General features: G+C 42.1%; 1 protein-coding gene across 1 annotated transcript in view; it reads right to left on the reverse strand.

Moving 5' to 3' along the window:
• cabin1 (calcineurin binding protein 1) overlaps positions 1 to 19,919 on the reverse strand; it is a 365,306-nt gene that overhangs the window by 281,182 nt on the left and 64,205 nt on the right. Inside the window, 5 exon segments of the mRNA XM_052032487.1 lie at positions 872 to 1,042; positions 6,940 to 7,201; positions 13,156 to 13,301; positions 15,832 to 16,038; positions 16,716 to 16,877. Coding sequence (XP_051888447.1) covers positions 872 to 1,042; positions 6,940 to 7,201; positions 13,156 to 13,301; positions 15,832 to 16,038; positions 16,716 to 16,877 — 948 coding nt within the window.

A 19,919-nucleotide genomic window follows, 5' to 3' on the forward strand; every position in this document is an offset into this window, starting at 1 on the left:
TAATATGGAGCATGTAGATACACCCAACAGAATGAGCCATTAGCAGACTCAGTTTAATTGAAGCATTGAAGGAGTATATTCTGGGAGTGAAAACGCATCCCTATTACTAGGAAAACACAAGAGTTCAAGCTCCACCAACAGATTCCTGGAGTCCAGCGACAAAGCAGACAACAGATGTTCCAGCATCTGTCACTTAGTTTGTACATGAGAGCAGCTGAATGCCAGCAGGCTCCCCTTATGAAACATTAAACAGGAAGTTAACAGGACCTTAGATTCTCTACACGCGTACACTTTTAAAAAAGAGATGGAGAGTTCAAAAGAATTTTCTGAATAAGAGCATACTAAAATTATTACAGAGAGAGATGTTAGATTAGACAAAGGGGAGAAGAACCTTGGCAAAGATGCTCCAAATGCCCTTTTTCTGTCATGCAATACTTGCATTCTTACTATCATTTAAAAATTAACTGGTCAGGCAGACCTCACAAACGGTACAAACCTTGTTTTGGAAGTGACGGGGAGTAGTGAGGAGACAGACTTGCACCAGAATGTCACGTGGGCTGGGCAGGGAATCAGAATCAGGCCAAGGAAATCAATTTCAGGGCACTTTCATTTCTTCACTCTCACTGCACTACAACTGACACCATAGTGAGAGAGAAAACCTTCCAGATCTCGCTGAAGTATCAGACTAGCCTTTGCTCTCCAACTTTTAAATACGAAAGACACCAAGGAGAACACAGCAACAGGGTCAATCACTAGTAACAGTCATGTCTCTATTCTGATTTAATTCAATATTCTTTAACTATAAAGACAACACTCCCTCGATGTCAAGGATACTAACAAAATATGATGGGAGCTCAAGATCAATGCTGACCTGCTTGTAATGTTCCAAGTATTCCTTTGGTGGCTGTTTCTGTTTTTCTGCTATTTTACCCAACATGTAGTGTATGAGCCACTCCTCCTCATCGCCATCACCTTCACAATGTGTTGCTGATAGGAAACATTGCTTGGCTGTCTCAAGCATGCTGTCTCTTCTTTCTTCCATCTGTGGTACACAACAAAGACAGTGAATGTCACAAAAATAACACCCAAGGTTGCTTCAGTGACCACTCAGCACGCACTCAGCACTCATTGGCAGTAGACCACCCGCCTCTCCTGTCAGCCACAGAATGGAGTACAACATGAAAAACAGCAGGTAACAAGCCAAAATGAAATGAAAGGGAAGCTTAATATCCTAGTTTTAAATTAGTGTTAAAGATTATACCCCTGCGAAATGTCAAAATGAATTTAGCATTACTCCCAGAAATCAAGAAACTCCTATATTTTTACTGTCCAATGTTCCATATCACACCAGGAGCTTTCTGGGAATGTGACACATTTTGTTTTAAGAGCTACCTCCCAGCACACACTTTAGAAATGGCACAAAGTGCTTCCTATTCAATAAATTAGCTTCCTAGGAGTAGGATCAGCATCGTATCTTCCACTGTGTTCAAATGCAGAAATCACAGTCACAGTAGCGTAGTGGTTAGTGCGATGCTATTACAGCACCAGCGATCGGGGTTCAATCCCTGTCACTGTCTGTAAGGAGTTTGTATGTTCTCCCGTGTCTGTGTGGGTTTCCTCCGGGTGCTCCAGTTTCCTCCCACATTCCAAAGATGTACGAGTAGGTTAATATGGGTTTAAAATGGGCGGCATGGACTCGTTGGGTCAGAAGGGCCTGTTACCACACTGTAAATAAAATTTAATTAATATACAATATTAGATGGATATCAACTGAGATTAACTCTTTCCACAGATGCTGCCTGACCTGCTTAGCATCTTAAATGTTCTGTTTTTACCACAATGTCAGCTGTTTCCACCACAGTGTGCAGTAACACTGCAATGAGAAACTTCCCAAACCTACTTAAGAGTGACTGTTACATTCCCATGTAGATATTTATCACAAAGCAATCAACTACCTAGATAATGAAGAATGATCACCTATTAAAGATTATAATGAATAAACATTTGTGCAGGTAACAAAAATAATCCACCTACACTCAGTACTTTTCTGGTCCAAAAGGTTAGAGTCCCTGGCAAGTTGGCAGACTGGATCCAAAATTGGTTTGGTAATAGAAGACAGAGGGTGATGGTGGCAGGTTGCTATTGTAATTGGAAGCCTATGGCCAGCAGCATACCACTGGGATCAGGGCTGGGACCTTTGCTATTTGTTATACATATTGATGTGAATGTAGGGGGTATGATTAGTAAATGTGCAAGTGGTAGGAAAAATTGTGGTGTTGATAGTGAGGAGGGTAGTCTTAGAGTACAGAATGATGATGATCAGCTGGTAAACTGGGCAGAGCAATTGCAGATGGAAGTCAATCCTGTGAAGTGTGTGATGATGCTTTTTAGAACATAGAACATAGAAAAAACTACAGCATAATTCAGGCCCTTCGGCCCACAAAGCTGTGCCGAACATGTCCCTACCTTAGAAATTACTAGGCTTAACCACAGCCCTCTATTTTACTCAGCTCCATGTCCCTATCTAACAGTGTCTTGAAAGACCCTATCGTATCAGCCTCCACCACCATTTCCGGCAGCCCATTTCACGCACTCACCAAGTAAAAAACTTACCCCTGACATCTCCTCTATATCTACTCCCCAGCACCTTAAACCCATGTCCTCTTGTGGCCACCAATTCAGCCCTGGGGAAAAGTCTCTGACTATCTACCCTATCAATACCTCTCATCATCTTACTCCCCCCTCATCCTCCGTCTCTCCAAGGAGAAAAGGCCGAGTTCCCTCAACCTGCTTTCATAAGGCATGCTCTGCATTCCAGGCAGCATCCTTGTAAATCTCCTCTGCACCCTCTCTAATGGCTTCCACATCTTTCCTGTAGTGAGGCGACCAGAACTGAGCACAATACTCCAAGTGGGGTCTGACCAGAGACCTATATAGCTGCAACAATACCTCACGGCTCCTAAAGTCAATTCCCCGATTGATGAAGGACAATACACCATATGCCTTCTTAACCACAGAGTCAACCTGCGCAGCCACTTTGAGCGTCCCATGGACTCAGACCTCAAGATCCCTCTGGTCCTCCACATTGCCAAGAGTCCTACCATTAATACTATATTCTGCCAACATATTTGACCTACCAAAATGAACCACTTCACACTTATCTGGGTTGAACTACATCTGCCACTTCTCAGTCCAACTCTGCATCCTATCTCTGTCCCTCTGTAACCTCTGACAGCCCTCCAAACTATCCACAACACCCCCAACCTTCGTGTCATCCGCAAACTTACTAACCCACCCCTCCACTTCCTCATCCAGGTCGTTTATAAAAATCACAAAGAGTAAGGGTTCCAGTAGAGATCCCTGAGGTACACCACTGGTGACCGACCTCCACTCAGAATATGACCCTTCAACAACCACTCTTTGCCTTCTGTGGGCCAGCCAGTTCTGGATCCACACTGCAATATCCCCTTGGATCCCATGTCTCCTCACCTTCTCCATAAGCCTCACATGGGGTACCTTATCAAACGCCTTGCTGAAATCCATATACACTACATCTACTGCTCTCCCTTCACTGATGTGCTTAGTCACATCCTCAAAAAATTCAGATCAGGCTCATAAGGCAGGACCTGCCCTTAACAAAGCCATGCTATTCCTAATCATATTATACCTCTCCAAATGTTCATAAATCCTGCCTCTCAGGATCTTCTCCATCAGCTTACCAACCACTGAGGTAAGACTCACCGGTCTATAATTTCCTGGGCTATACCTACTCTCCTTCTTGAATGGGGGAACAACATCCGCAACCCTCCAATCTTCCGGAACCTCTCCAGTCTCAATGGACGACACAAAGATCATCGCCAGAGGCTCCGCAATCTCCTCCCTCGCCTCCCACAGCAACCTGGGGTACACCTCATCCGGTCCCGGCGACTTATCTAACGATGTTTTCCAAAAGCTTCAGCACCACCTCTTTTCTAATATCTACATGCTCAAGCTTTTCAGGCTGCTGCAAGTCCCCACTACAATCCCCCAGATCTTTTTCCATGGTGAATACTAAAATTTTAATAAGAATAGGACATATACCATAAATGGGTAGAGCCCTGGGGAGTATTGAGAGCCCTAGGGAGCTCCCAAAGAAGACGGCAGGACAGGTAGGTAGGGTAGTGAAGAAGGCATACAGGATCTTGCCTTCATAAGCAGGGGCACAACTTTATAAAACGTTGGTTCGGCCACAGCTGGATTAATGTGTGCAGTTCTTGTAGATGTGCAAAAGGAAAAAAGTGATTGGATTGGAGAGGGTGGAGAAGAAATTCACCAAGATGTTTCATGGGATATAATGCTTCAGTTGTGAGGAGAGACTGAATTGGCTGGGTTTGTTTCCCTTGAAGCAGAGGAGGCTGAAGTGTACAAAATTATGAGAGACATAGATAGGATAGATGGGTGAAGAGTAAGAGGTTTAAAAGGGATTCAAGGAAGATTTTTTTTTAACCCAGACGGTGGTTGCAATTTGGAATACACTGCCAGAGGAAGCAGTGGAGGCTGGTACCCTCACAACATTTGAAAAGCAGCCGGACAAGAACATGAATTGCCAAGGCATAGTAGGCTATGGTCCAAGTGCTGGTAATTGGAATTAGTAGAGGTAGGTGCATGATGGTTGGAATGGATGCGACGGGCCGAAGGGCCTATTTCTGTCCTGCGTGACCTAGGACTTTGAAACAAAGTTGTCTGAACCCAATAACTGTATCGCTGTCTCTTAATTCACTGATACCAGGGATCCTTTACTCACACAATAAGGAAAAGTCACCGTGTAATATGCAGCTCTTGCACCCTAATCTCTCCTAATTTCTAAAATTTGAATAAAACGTGTAAAACAGAACAGGTCCAGGTACATCACAACATTTGCAGGTGGACAGGCTGGTTATGCTTTCGGTGCTGTTTCTTCTTCAGAACTGAAACAGGCAGACAGTCACATTTATACAGTCAAATAAAAGGATCAGGGTGTTCTTATAAATTTATTCCACAACTGGGAAAACATGATGAAATGTCTCAGTCAAGAACACAAAAGCAATGAAATATTAAAGGAGTAAAATAGTATACAAGAAGCCAAAAATTAAATTCCTTGGAGAAATACATGAAGATCTAAAAGGTAGCAGATGGAAAAGAGAGAATCCATGGAGTCAGAAATGAAAGTTAAACAGAGTTGAAAATGAGGTTATTGTTGAAGTATGAAGTCACTAAACTTAATGTCAATTGCAGACCATAGAGGAGCCAAGAGAAAGACTAGATATTGGGCCAGATCATCCTCAACCCAGATACATTTGCCCAACAACACACTACCCTGCCACTCAATCCTGCAGCCGCACTAAACTTCTGTAGCCCTGTAGATCTAATCAAGCTCCAGGCCTCACTTACAGAACCATGCTGTGAGCACAGCTGTCTGCAAATGGCAAGAAGGTCTCAGGCTGCAGATCACAAGACCCTACTCCCAGACATCCCCAATGACCTGTCCACAGTTCATACTGTCAAGAGCCTTTTTAACTGTTCTGAAATCAGAGTCATTTAAAAATAATGTATACCCATATTATGGAAGTTTGGGGAACAAATGTTCGCCCTTACAGAATTCACATATCACTACCAAAAAATCTGAGGTATGGAATTTTAAAAAATTCCTCTTACAGAATTTATGAGAGAAAGAAATAGGTAAATAAATACAAAATATAAAAGCAACAAATTTTCTCAAATTTTGGTCAAGGGTTTGCATTATGAAAAATCATGATACGGATCATTTTCTAAGAACGCAACCCCTCCATACCACGGGGGTGTTGAAACAGATATAAATAATTTTAAAGACTGAACATTATTTCAAGAAAGTAAATAAATAAATGTACTTGAAAAAAATCTTTAGATTTAAAACTTAAATTAAGATTAATAAATTTTAAAATAGGGGAATGACTCCATCCATTACCTCATCAAATAATTCAATCAACATGGTAAAACATGATCTGCCTTTGACCAATCTGTGTTGGCTTGCTTTAATTAATATATTTACCACTAGATAACTATTAATCCTGTCCCAGATCAATGTTTCTGAAAGCTTTCTCACCACCACACTCAAACTAACTTGCCTATAGTTACTGGACTTATCCATACACTGTTGTTTAACAAGGAAGAACATTCACCACTCTCTAATCCTCTAGCACCACTCCCATATCCAAAGAGGACTGCAAGAGAGCTCTCACAATTTCCTCTCATATCTCACTCAAAATCCGAGAATGCATCCCATCTGGTCCTGGTGACTTAGCTACTTTAAGTTCAGCCAACTTCTTTAATATCTTCATGCTATTAATTTTAATATACTGAGTGTCTCAACTAGCTCCTCCTTCACTACTACTTTGGAAGCACTCTCTTCCCCAGTGAAGGCAGATGCAAGGTATTCACTTAGTACTTTAACCATGCCTTCAGCATCCATGTGCTAGCTCCCATTTTTGCCCTTAGTAACCCCATAAGATCATACGTCATGAGTTCACAGCAGTGAGATATACCTTCACATGGACAAAATATTGTGATGAAAACAAAGCTGGTGATTCAAAAGAACATGGACTGCTCTTCATGTATGGTTGGATGTCAATAAAGGGCATTCATTTTACTCCTACTGATGTGAACCAAAGAGGAGAGTAGGTTGAACAGTATATTGTTAACACAGACCTACAGCAGGAGTCCAGGTACTTACATACACAAAGTATCTGTCTCAAAGCTGCTGAATGGCAGTGAAATTAAGGATATAAGGCAAGAACAAAGATGGACAGATAGCAATAACTTCCTTTAAAATACTTAGAACAAAAGCAATTAAGTTATGAAACTTCCATTTCATAATCCCCACCTAGCTATTAAACTTGCTCTTGCTGATAACGTGAACTAGTGCTGTGACTTCTAGATACTCACCTGTTGTACAACTTCTGACGGCAACTCCAATTTCCACTGTTTTAGCTGGCGTGAAGCAAATGAATGCAGTGCATATGACATGGAGCCATATTCAATCCAGAGTGAGAGATTGGAGTGGTCTATCTCAAGTGCCCGCTTAAAGCAGTTCAGAACAGCAACTGAGTGTTTCCAGATAGGTCCATCACTCTTCAGCTCATTTGAATTCAGCTTGTCCTGGATACGGCTGGCTCGAGCCAGAGCCATGCCTGCCCATGAATCAAACCTACACAACAGAAGTTTGAAATATTAGAAAGATCAGTCTAAAGATAAAATGCATCTGTTGTACGCTTTACCAGTTTTCAAGTCTCTGAAGAACAATTCTCCCAATTGCATAAGGTGTACTTTCTTCCTCAACACAAGAGACTGTAGGTGCTGCAAGTTTATTTTCTGCTACATTATCATCCTTGTTGTGCAACTGCTTTCTAACAAGAAATGCACACCTCATCAAATGGGCATGACATCCACACAAATTACTACCATTAACATCACTTTCTACCAATCGCCAGTGATTTTTCTAAATAGTGAACATTTTGAAGTGTTTATACTCAAAGTAAAGGATACCAGTGCAGGGAATGAACAGTTTACCTCAATATTCAGCAGCATTCCGGGTCAGCCACAACAGTCAGCCTCTCATCATAGCCCATCTATTTATTGTTTAAATTAGCTGCACACATATAAGTTGTAGCATTCCCCAAACTTTAAGAGCTCAATGACCCAATTTAACCAAAATATGCTATTTAGGATTCCCCATTTACTTCCATTGTCGCCATGCCTTCTACACAGCAGAGATAAAGTAGCTTCTGAAAGATACTTCAATGTTGAAAAATTGCCTTTCACCTATTCTTGCTGCACTAAATGGCCTCAACACTAAACTAGTTGTCACCAAAAAAAATTGAAAAAAAGGAATTGCTATAGTAGTTTTCTCCCATTTTAAATTGTTAGAAGCTAAATTGTACAGTGACAGCAAGTGCTGTCCAAGAAGACGACTGCCATCCTAGTTTCACCCTGCTACTGTTGGGAAGTGGATCGGCACCACTGAAGAACTCTCTCCATGGGGTGAGGCAGGGTGTTGTGGAAACGGGGCAAGGAAGTGGGGAGAAGAAGAGAAAACTAATTGTGACAGTGAAATAAGAGTGGGGAACTGTTTAACTGCACAGTGTTAGGTAACATGATGCCCCATGCCATGGAGCAGAGCTTACAGGCAGTGTGCCATGATCAAACTGCTGCCACAGCAATCACCAGACCTACAGATCACAACATCTGGTGCACAGATGCTGTGATCTTTATCGGTACTGCCTGGCAGCAAAAGTAAAGCACTTATAAATCAAGGTGGAGGAGTTGGTCAAAATAATATCAATGTCCCAGTGGGAATCTTACAACATACACATGGTTCCCAAAATCCTGCATCATGTACTCCATGTTCTACCATGTCAACAAGAAGGTTGTAGGTCACAACCTTTCCAATTTTTGTTGTTGAGTCATAAACAAATGCCGTACAGGGAAATATCCCCGATGTTAAGATGAAATGTGACAGGAAATGTCCAATCCAATTGCCCAATGTCCAGGACTTTTACTGGAAATGGGCACACACTTCAAAGCCCAATAAACATCACATGCACAATTTGAGCATAAAAATTATCCGCAAATAGTTTCCATCTAATGCAGTTTCTTGAATTAACTTTCTTAGTCAGATATTGTTTTGCATGTACCAGAGCCAGTCTACATTAAAAGCAACCAAGTCATTTGACATGCACTAGAAACTTCGATCAGAGCAAGTGGTGCTGCAATGCCCTGGACCCAAGTCCTAAAAAGTTGCCAGATATCAACTTAACCATTAGTAGAAATGTCCTGTCCAGTATAATTATATATTTCAACCAGACACTATCTGGAAACAGTCAGATATGTTGACTGTGGCCAATTTTATGGGAGAGAAGGTCTATATTTTTATCAGCTAACCTGCCTGCTGTAGATTTCCCATTTCTCAGTTAGAATATATCAGTCAAAAAGGATCAATCAGGCTTCACAGTTAGTGATTGCAAAAGAACAATGCCCCTGCCTCACTCCAAACAAAAGAAATCAGGTCTTCAGCAAAGATATCAGTTTCAACCCCTTAAGTCCCCACCTCAAATAAATTCCAAGCATTCTTCCCTTCGTGTCTTCTTTGAGAACTCACCATTCCACATAACGGATCCTTCCTCATGGATTCTCTCTCTCTATACATAGAACAGCTTCCTTCAGCATCTTCCCCCTTTCAATCTATTTCTTGCAACCTGTCAGCTTCACATCAACCTTCAGTTTTTCTCCATTTTCTCATTCTAACCTACTTCCTTCCTGACTTGAAAAACAAAAACTCTGTTTACTAAAGACCAATCCGAAGGGTCATTAGACCTGCAGACAAGGGCAGTGCTGTTGTTGTCCAGCAAACCAACCTCTGTCCCAGCAGATGAATATCAACTCTTCGACACCTCAGATGCATCCATAACACTCCTGACATCATCACATTCAGAGTTTTCAATTTTCTGGCCCTAACCACTTTATTTTCATCATGCATGTCCAATCCCTCAACATCTGCATCCCTTGCTTGGACAGCTGAGGACCCTCTACTTTAAAATGGAGGGCAAGCCATACTCCTTTTGCCACTACCCTACTTCACCTGTTTGAAGGTTTTAAAAGGAACAACTTCTCCTCTAATCCTATGTATTTGCTTCAGAAATTAAACCCAAGAAATCCACGAGTGTCAGTGATTTGCCTGCCCCTTCATGCAAGTGTGGAATTTACTTTTTTTCACTCCTCCTTAGGACTCATCCCTCTTTCTGGTACATTAGAACATAGAACAATACAGCACGGGAACAGGCCCTTCGGTCCACGATGTTGCGCCAAACTAATTAAACTAGTAATTAAAAGCCTAACTAAACGAATCCCTTCTGCCCACACAATATCCATATTGCTCCAGTCTCTGCACATTCATGTGCCTATCTAATAGCCTCTTAAACACCTCTCTCCTATTTGCCTCCACTACCATCCCTGGCAATGCATTCCAGGCACCAACAACTCTGTGTAAGAAAAAAACTTGCCCCGCACATCTCCTTTGAACTTACCCCATCTTACCTTAAAAGCATGCCCTCTAGTATTAGACATTTCGGCCCTGGGGAAAAAGATACCAGCCGTCTATCTACGCTTCTCATAATCTTATAAACTTTTATCAAGTCTCCCCTTAGCCTCTGCTGCTCCAGAGAAAACAACCCAAGTTTGTCCAACCTCTCCTCATAGCACCTGCCCTCTAATCCAGGTAAACCTCTTCTGCACCCTCTCCATAGCCTCCACATCCCTCCTTTAATGGAGCAACCAGAATTGAATGCAATACTCCAGATGCGGCCTAACTAGAGTTTTATAAAGCTGCAGCATAACTTCCCAACTCTTGAACTCAATGCTCTGACTAAAAAAGGCAAGAATGCCATAGGTCTTCTTTACCGCCCTGTCAACCTGTGCAGCCACTTTCAGGGAGATATGGACTTGGACCCCAAGATCGCTCTGTTCATCAATGCTGTTAAGGATCCTGTTGGATCTTACGAGTTTCTCCAGCATTTTGTTCCCCTTCCCTTTTCCCAAGTATGTCATTATCATCCTTGTAGAGGAGTTGGAAGATATTGGGCCCTTTGAGTCAAGGGAGTATCCAGTACCACAGTTAGAAATTGGCAGGAGAGGGCCACAAAACCATCCAGTCATAGTGGCATCAACCCCCTAATGCAATGTCAAAAGAAATGCCATGACCTCACACAACAAGTCAGACTGAGAGCTCTAATGTATGAAACTGCAACCCACATGTGCTACCTTCAGCTGAAACAGTCAAGCGTTATGAGCAACAAGCAGAAAGGTAGAAATGATGCCATGATTAGATCAGCCATCATCTTACGAATGGTGCTACAGACTAGAGGCGCCATATGGCCGACTCCTGCTGAATACATTTCAAACGCTCTTAGGGAAATCTCACATTTCTCAAAAAAGAAATGCGCATGTACATATGCCCAAACGGACAGACTGGCGTAACATTGCAGCACCTTGAAATACTTTTCCTCTTTACTTTCAGGCTGAAGTTGCAAGTAACAGGTGAGTGGAGAGACCTCTAGACTCGGAGCCTAACCAGGCTGGAAAGGATGCTCCTGCTGATGGGCATTAGGGTAACCCAGGTCCGGGTCACCGGGACCACAGAGGAAGCCCCGAATTTCCCCAGTAAGCATTTCTCTTACGGCACTCTGCCAATTATTTTTTTCTCACTAGAGTGAGTGTTCTATCTGCACTTTCTCTACAACCTCTTCTTTCACTATGACAACGGCTGCATGAATCATTATTTTCTTTCTAAGATACACACCAACACTTCAGGGTAGGTCTGCCAGTATATGGACATTTGTTGGAAGTTAATGGTCATGATCTCACAGGAGAGATTTAGTCATAGAGTCATAGACTAAATGACTATGCATGGAAACAGGTCCTTCAGCCCAACTGGTCCATGCTGACCAGGATGCCCATCTAAGCCGGTCCCATTTGCCTGAGTTTGGCCCATATCCCCCTAAACCTTTCTTATCCATTTGCCTGTCCAGCTGTCTTTTAAATGTTATTAATGTACCTGCCTCAACTGGGTGAAAAAGTTTCCCCTCAGTTTCCTATTAAATCTCTCCCCTCTCACTTTAAACCTATGGGAGAAAGACTGTATGCATTCACCCTATCTATGCCCTCATGATTCTATACACCTCTATAAGATCACCCCTTATTTTCCTATGCTCCAATGATTAAAGTCCTAACCTGCTCAACCTCTCTATAACTCAGCTCCTTCAGTCCTGCCAACATCCTCATAAATGTTTTCCGCATTCTTTCCAATACATTTCCTATAACAGGGTGACCAAAACTGGACACAATATTCCAAATGCGGACTCAGCAATAACATCGTAACTTCTATTCTCAGTGCCCTGAATGATGAAGGCCAGCGTGCCAAAAGCCTTCTTTACCACAATGTCGACCTGCGACACCACTTTCAGGGAACCATGTACTTGTACTCCAACACTCCCTAGGGCTCTGCTGTTCACTGTGAAAGTCCTACCCTGATTTATCTTCCCAAAATGCAACACCTCGCACTTATCTGAATTAAACTCAATTTTGGAATGATCTGATTAGACCTGCCTGGGGCTTTTTAAGTATTTTACATTAATCACTGTGTACATAAGTACCTGAACAAATTAGAGAAGCTACAACCCCACCAGCAGTGATCCACTTTCAACTGACCTCTTTGATCCTTTTTATTTAACATTGTCAGGAATAACCCAGGGAAAACAGCTCAATCCATTGCTACAAGCTTTGGCTGGCAACTACATCAAAAAGATTATCTGACCACATTCAAAGCATTAACCATGCATTAATGGCAGTGAAAGAGCTGCTGCACTTTGCAACATTTAAAGTTCAGCGGAGACAGGGCAGACCTTTTGTCCAGCAAGTTCAATTCAGGCAGCATCAGAATTTGCAGTGCACAGAGAACTAAGCAATGTAAACAGGGAGGGAGCACTAACTGATAAGATCGGAGGACCCTGAAGCCAAGGTTTTTTTAACTTTAGAATATTCAGTTAACCCCAATTACGACTGCTGGAGATGGCACAATCTGACTGGTCATGGTGTAGAATGCCTTATTGGAATAGTCTACATGTTGCAGAGTTTTTAAGTCATGGGCAGTTATTTTTGCATGCATTCACAATCGGCAAAGTTACAACGATTTTATTAACCTGGTTTAGTTACAAATCGAAAGTGATAGGGTCTATCCCCACTCCAGGGCTTGAAGATACAATTTAGGCTGACTCTCCATTGCATTACCAAGCGATTGCTGGATGATTCTCTTATTGAGATAGCCATAAATGAACCCATTGTGCTATTACATAAATGATAGCCAACTGTGATGCTGTTTATCTCCTAACCAATTCTGACCAACAATCAGTAACAGTAAGTTGGAACTTATGAGGATGTATCATGTGGGTTCCCCGAACCGTATAAGCTCAGAACTCCTTCTACAAATGTAGAAAATGGGGTAAAGGGTATTCAATCACAAAGAATTGCAAAATATGAAACATCCCAAAATACCACCACAGCTGATTTTCTTGATTTCAAGACAGCACCACTGTAACTAGCAATTCATACCTGCCTGGGCAGACACAGATATCATGCATGTAGAATTTAATAGCTTTGGCCTGTTCTTTGTTCTTGAAATGATAATCAGCCAAGAGGTAATACAATTCATTGACAAGAGGAAGCCCAGAATCCGTTCCTTCAGGGAGCGCTGGCACCTAAAACAAAAAAAATTGCCTTCAGAGTTGTAAGATTTGTCTAAAAAAAAGATGCTCACTAGAAATCCATTTCTAATCCACCCAAGTAAAGCTAGAAATGAAAACTTTCAAGGGAACACCTTTAATATAAGCTGCCTCAATTATTACACAGTTTTACTTCACCCCTTCAAAAAAAAGGTCTCTAGTAAAAGATTTGACTTCATAGGTTTCAATACATGTAAAACCACACTATGGTTTACCTGTAATCTTTCTTCAAACAAGCTCTTCCTATCAAATATTTATCCCTCAATTTGCATAATTCATGAGATAGGAAATAGCAGAGCTTCTGATCCAGACTTTGAAGCATCATTGGGTACAAGTCACCAACTCTGATTGGACATATTCACAGGAGTTTCACAACACAGGCTCTAGCCTATAAAATTGGATGATTTTTCTCTCTAGTTTCCAGCAGCACTGTGCAGGCTTAAACCTTTGATTCACAGGAAATCCTAGTTAGCTGACCACCTTATAAAGGCACAACCTCTAACCTCCACCATATAGAAGCCACATATCTAGAGGAACGTTCTTATAACATACTTTCCAAACAAAAAGGAAGAATAAATTATACCACTAAACTAAGCATAAAATATTGAACGAAAAACATCAGCACCGACAGGAAACTGGGTAACGGATGGAAAACAGAAGTTGTAATTATCAGAAAAGCGAAGTACTTTGGATACTGGGCATCAAAAATAATGATAAATGAATGTTTTATGAAGTTTTTATAGTTATAAAGTTTAAACTGCTGGAAATATTCAGCAGTAACATCCGTAACAATGAACCATCACATGCTGTAAGTGACAATGTTGATGCCACATGCCTAACTTAAGGACAACGGGAGGCTTTAGGGATTTAACAGAACACATACGGGATAAAACGTATGCAATTTTAAGTTTAAACGTAGGGGTATAAGAATCATGAACAAGCCCACAGCCACCCCAAGTCTGCAGGAGTGATCCTGAGCTTCCTGTTTGCTTACCACTTTAATTCTCCATCCCACTCCCTCTCTGACCCGTCTGTGGCTTCCTGCACTGTTATACCAAGACCAGCGTAGGCTTGAGGAACAGCATTTCATCCTCTTTGTGGGCACACTGCAGCCTTTCAGGTTCAGTTCTGCTGCAGGTCATCTATTTTTTAATATTGGGTCAATTTTTCCCCTTGGTACTAGCTTGGCCTGACCAGTTAGCATTTCCTACAGCTGTGCATTTCACAGCTTTTCTGTTCCTTCATCTTAGTCCTCTCTCCTGCATTTCAGAGATTTTATGTCCTTGTTCATATACCCTCCACAAACTTTCCTCATTAATTTCTCAGCTGGATGAACTCATGCCCCAGCAATACCAGACTCATTCTATAACAGATAATCCCTTTGTCCTATGAATTTCTCCCCTGCCCTCTCTGCAACATAAAACTAACTTGTTTTCCCTCTTTCCCATTTCTGCCAAAGTGCCTTTGACTTGAAACGTTAACTCTGGTTTTTCTACTCACAGACGCTGCCTGACCTGCATTTTCTGGGATTATTTCAGATTTTCCTCATCTGCAACTTTTTGTTTTGTCATTTACTCTTGAGATTAATGAATGCTAGTATTTAAACAGATCTGACTTTCCTCAAACAATGAACACAAGGTTAGCGCATAGATACAATATGTGATTGGGAAGACAAATGGCTTTTATAATTAAAGGGATAGAGTACAAAAGTAGGAATGCCTTGCTACAACAATAAAGTGCAAATACAGCTGGAGTGTGACATACAGGAGACACAAGAGACTGCAGATGCTGGAACCTGGAGCAACAAACAAAATGCTGGAAGAACTCAGTGGGTCAGGCAGCATTTGTGGAGATGGACAGCTGATGTTTCAGGTCAAGACCCTTCATCTGGACACTTCCACAGATGCTGCCTGACCTGCTGAGTTCCTCCAGCATTTTATTTGTTCTACAGCTTGGAGTGCCTCATTTAAGGAGGGATATATTTGCCAAACAGAGAGTTGAGTGAAACATCGCTATGCTAATTGCCAAGGTGACAGCAGTGCCTAAAGAGGGAAGACTTAGCAGAAAAAAATCAATATTCCCCAGAGTTTAGAATAATCAAAGTAATCTTGCTAGATTTCAAGGGGCATGACAGGGCATTGATGTGAGGATGTTTCCACTTATGGGGGAATCTAAGCTGAGGAGCAGAACCTCATAATGAGACACCCATTCAAGAGTTGAGGACAAACTTCTTCTCTCAGATGATTATAAAATCTCTAGAATTATCTACCCCAGAGAGCTGAGGATGCTGAGTCATTAATTATTTACTAGGCCAAGACATCTTCAGACTCATGGAATTAAGGGTTCACCGAATCATACAGGAAAGGAGAACTGAGATAACAATCAGATCAACCGTATCTCACTGACTGGAAGAACAGTTTCTAGAGCTGTGTGGTCTACCTCTGCTCCTACTTCTTAGATTAGAAGTTTAGATTTGATAGTTCCTCCCCAGTGGTATTAACATTACCGTGTCAACAGAGCCTTCAATATATGCTGTGACACTCTCTATTGAGAGAGGTAGATTATCCTCGTCACGATCTATTGCAGCAATCTTCTTCAGGAGATTTGCCAAATCTGCGGACACAGTGCTAGTCTTGTAACTGTCGAATTCTGGGTAATTCTTGGGTTTGAAATAATCAAACATAAACTCTGCATCATTCCAACCCAGTTCAACCTATAGTTGAAACCAAGAGAAAAAGATAATCATTTACACTGAGCCACTGTTTTTAGTTCAAAAAACAACCACCAGGAAGGAAGTAAAACAAAAGGAAGCAACTTTCTGCAGAAAACTTTTAAATATCTCCTTTCAGCGTGGCAGCAAAAATTGATAGCCCAGAATTTGCAGTCAGTGCCAAAATAATAGAACTCGCTGACCTTGAAGGAAGTTCCCCACAGAGATACAGCATTGTATAAAACAAGAACATCTCCTATTCCAATAAATGATGCCATCACCCCTCTGTACAAAGCGAGTCCTAGGATTCAATGTTATCAAGGCTGGCTCAGCAGCCAATCAGAGGTCATCCAGGGTCAGCATACAAACAAGCAACTTTCAAAGTAACATTTAAATACAACATCAATAAATATCCTCTCTTCAATTAACTGTAACATACAAACAATCTGATTCCCAAAGCCCACACCAACAGCAAAAAATTACTTGTCACAATCAGAAAAGTAGACATGCACATTCATAGAGTCAAAGTTTTTAGTAGATTTTAGTAGATTTAGTAGATTGAGGTTAGTCGACACTCAGTGGACTAATTTCGCATGTCAGCATAAAGTTTATAAGCATCTATTAGTATACTACACCATAAAGTGTGCCACATTGTCCAGCTCGTAACATGGCGTGCATACCTGCTGAGCAGAGTGTTCCTCCAGATATCTGGCTTTACTTTTCTTGCTGGGATAGGCATAGAGACAGTAAAAACATTGTTCAAGTGCAGTCTCAAGTTCCTCTTTGAAAGGGTGAGCATCTTCAGCTCTTGAAGCAGACAACTCCTTCTGAAGAACTCGAACCTGTTGAGGAAGGCACGTTATTTTGTTACATAAAGTATTATGCAAAACTACATAATTGGAGAAACAGGCCATTTGACCACAGTTTATGCTCCCAGACTACTTCAGGTAATGCCTGCCCTATTCCTTTCTTCCTCATGTGCTCATCCACATTCCCCTTAGATACACCTCTAATTTCAATGCAACTACATCTTGAAGTTCCACATTCTAAACATTCTCTGGATAAAGTAATCTACTCTGAATTCTCTTTCGGATTTACCAGTAATCATACTGTTCGTATGACGTCGAGACCCTGCATCAGGACTGAGAGTGTAGCCAGTGTAAAGTGAGAGGGAGGGGTGAGGCAGACTGGGAGGTGATAGGTGGAATCAGATAAGGGAGGGATGACAGGCAGATGGAACCAGGTGAGGAGGGTTAGGGAAGGTAAACGAAGAGAGAAGAAACCCAGGTGGGTAGGTATGTGGCTGCTGGGCAGATGGAACCAGGTTTGGGGTGGGGGGGGGGGGGGGGTGGTGCGCAGGGAGGTGGGTGGTGATGAGTCTATGTAACGAGGGAGGGAGGGGTGGAAAAGGGGAGCAGAGAGAGAGAGAATCCGGGTGCACTGGTGGGGGTGAGAAAGTAACCCCGGGCTAATGCTGATACCTGAAATTGAAAATTCAGTTATCATACTATTGGGCTGTAGACTACTCAGGCAGAAAATGTGGTGCTGTTCGTCTAGCTTGCATTTAACCTCACCCTGGCAGTGGAAAAGGCAAAGGGCAGACAGGTTGGTGTGGGAATGGGACGGGGAGTTGAAATGGCATGCAACCAGAAGCTCAGGATGGCCATTGCGGGCAGAGCACAGGAGCTCTGCAAAACTGTCACCTACTCGATGTCTGGACTCAGCAATGTAAAGGAGACCACCCACATTGGGAGAAGTGAATTGACCAGGTTTGGAGGAGGTGCACATTAATATTTGCCTCACTTCGAAGGGCTGTTCAGCTCGCTGGATGGTGGTGAGGGAAGAGGTGTAGGGCCAGATGTTACACCTCCTACGGTTGCAGGGGAAAGTGGCTGGGGACAGGGAGGAGGGGTTGGTGGGAAGGGATGAGCAGACCAGGGAGTCATGGAGGGTGTGGTCCCTGCAGAAAGCAGAAAGGGGGGAGGGAGGGGAAAAGAGGGGACGATGTGACTGGTGGTGGGGATCCCACTGGGGCATGCGGAGGTAGCAAAGAATGATGTGCTGGATGTGGAAACTAGTGAGGTGAAAGGCGAGGACCAGGGGAACTCTATCTTTGTTCTGTCTGGCCCAGGGGGGAGGGCAGTGTTGAAAGCAGATGTGTGGGAAATGGATTAAATGCATGTGATGGCTCTAACAACTACAGCAGAAGGGGAAATTACATTTCCTGAAGAAGGAGAACATCTGAAAAGTCCTAGAGCAGAAAGACTCATCTTGAGAGTAGTTGCAGTGGAGATGGAGAAACTGAGAGAAGGGGATGGCGTCCATACAGGAGATGGTGGAGGAGGTGTAGTCGAGGGAGCTGTGGGAGTTCATAGTGTTATAGTAGATATCGGTGGATAGTTTGTCTCCTGAGATGGAGACAGAGAGATCCACAAAAGGAAAAGTGTCAGAACTGCTCCAGGTTAATTGGAAGGGTGCATTCTCCCTCCTTTCATTCACATTTTTCATCCCTTCCCCCCAACTTGTTACTTCGCCGTCTGCCCATCATCCCTCACTTACCTGGTTCCACCTATCACCTACTGTCTCACCCCCCCCACCCCCCACCTCACTTCTAATATATTGGCTACCTTCACTCTACACTCTCAGTCCTGATACACGGTCTCGACCCAAAACATCGACCGACCCAAAACATCGACCATCTGCTGAATTCTTCCAGCAGTTTCTTTACGTACATGTGACCTATAGCTTTGGCTGTGTCCACACTCGCAATTAAGTTCTACGTATCTAAGCTACCATTCTATCTTCTTTTCCTAAAAGTAAGACTAGCCTTTAATAGCATGATTTTTATAATTGTTTCAGAACATCACAAAATATTTTACAGCTACTTAAGTATTGCTGAGCATAATCATCGTGGTGGTGTGGGAAACCTGGCATCCAAGTGGTACACAAGCAACAGTATAATGACAATAATGGGATTTTTTAAAGAAATTTTGAAGGAACAGTGAAAATTAACTAGGGAACAAGTGATAACTCCAAAACCTTTATCAAATAATATTATGGGATTTGTTATGCTAATTTGAAAGCATAGATGGGGCCATAGCTTAACATCTCATCTGAAAAATTATATCTCCAACTTTGGTACTACAATGGGTGTCAGCCTAAAGTTTTGTGATAAAAATCATTGATTAAAAGAATCAGACAAAAGAGAATCTGACTATTCAACCTTTGTTTATAGGTATATCCTCTTGGTTCCAGTTCTATATAAAATAAGCCCAATCGATCCCTAGAGCTCAAGGATCAAGAAAGGAAATATGTAGATTGATGTGCCCCAATATCATTCCAGCTGGGTCAGTCAAACAAACAAACTGGAATCTACTCTAAACCTGACAGATATCTCTGGTCAGCCAACTTGTACTTGAGGTTGGCAGGTTTTGGTACCACAGCAAAACCATGCACTCTCAGGTCATAACATCACAAACGTGACTACACTGCACCAGCTGTAAAGTTCTGGTGTTGTGAAAAGCATTATACACAGATGTAATTCTTTCTTTAGGTCTGACAGCAGTTAGAGTTTGTCCAATGTCTCACTCCTCAATGTACTATACTACCCTCACCTTACTGCACCATTGAGGTTTTTCAAACTTGCATACGAAATGTGAAAAAGTATAATATCAGCAAAAACTGTTCTTTTAAGGTAGCTTTCCCAGCTAAAAGACTGCATTTCTCACTGAAGATCATTAAGCCTCCAGAACAATATGCTAATATCAAAAGGGGAAAAGAAAAGGCCTAGATAGCACGAGTGAGAAACAAGGGTGGGGCTAAACGGACCAACTGTTTTGTTTCCTACACAATAATATTACACATTTGCATTCCATAATCTAAAC

Source organism: Pristis pectinata, chromosome 17 (assembly GCF_009764475.1).
Source record: "Pristis pectinata isolate sPriPec2 chromosome 17, sPriPec2.1.pri, whole genome shotgun sequence".
NCBI classification, from domain to species: domain Eukaryota; kingdom Metazoa; phylum Chordata; class Chondrichthyes; order Rhinopristiformes; family Pristidae; genus Pristis; species Pristis pectinata.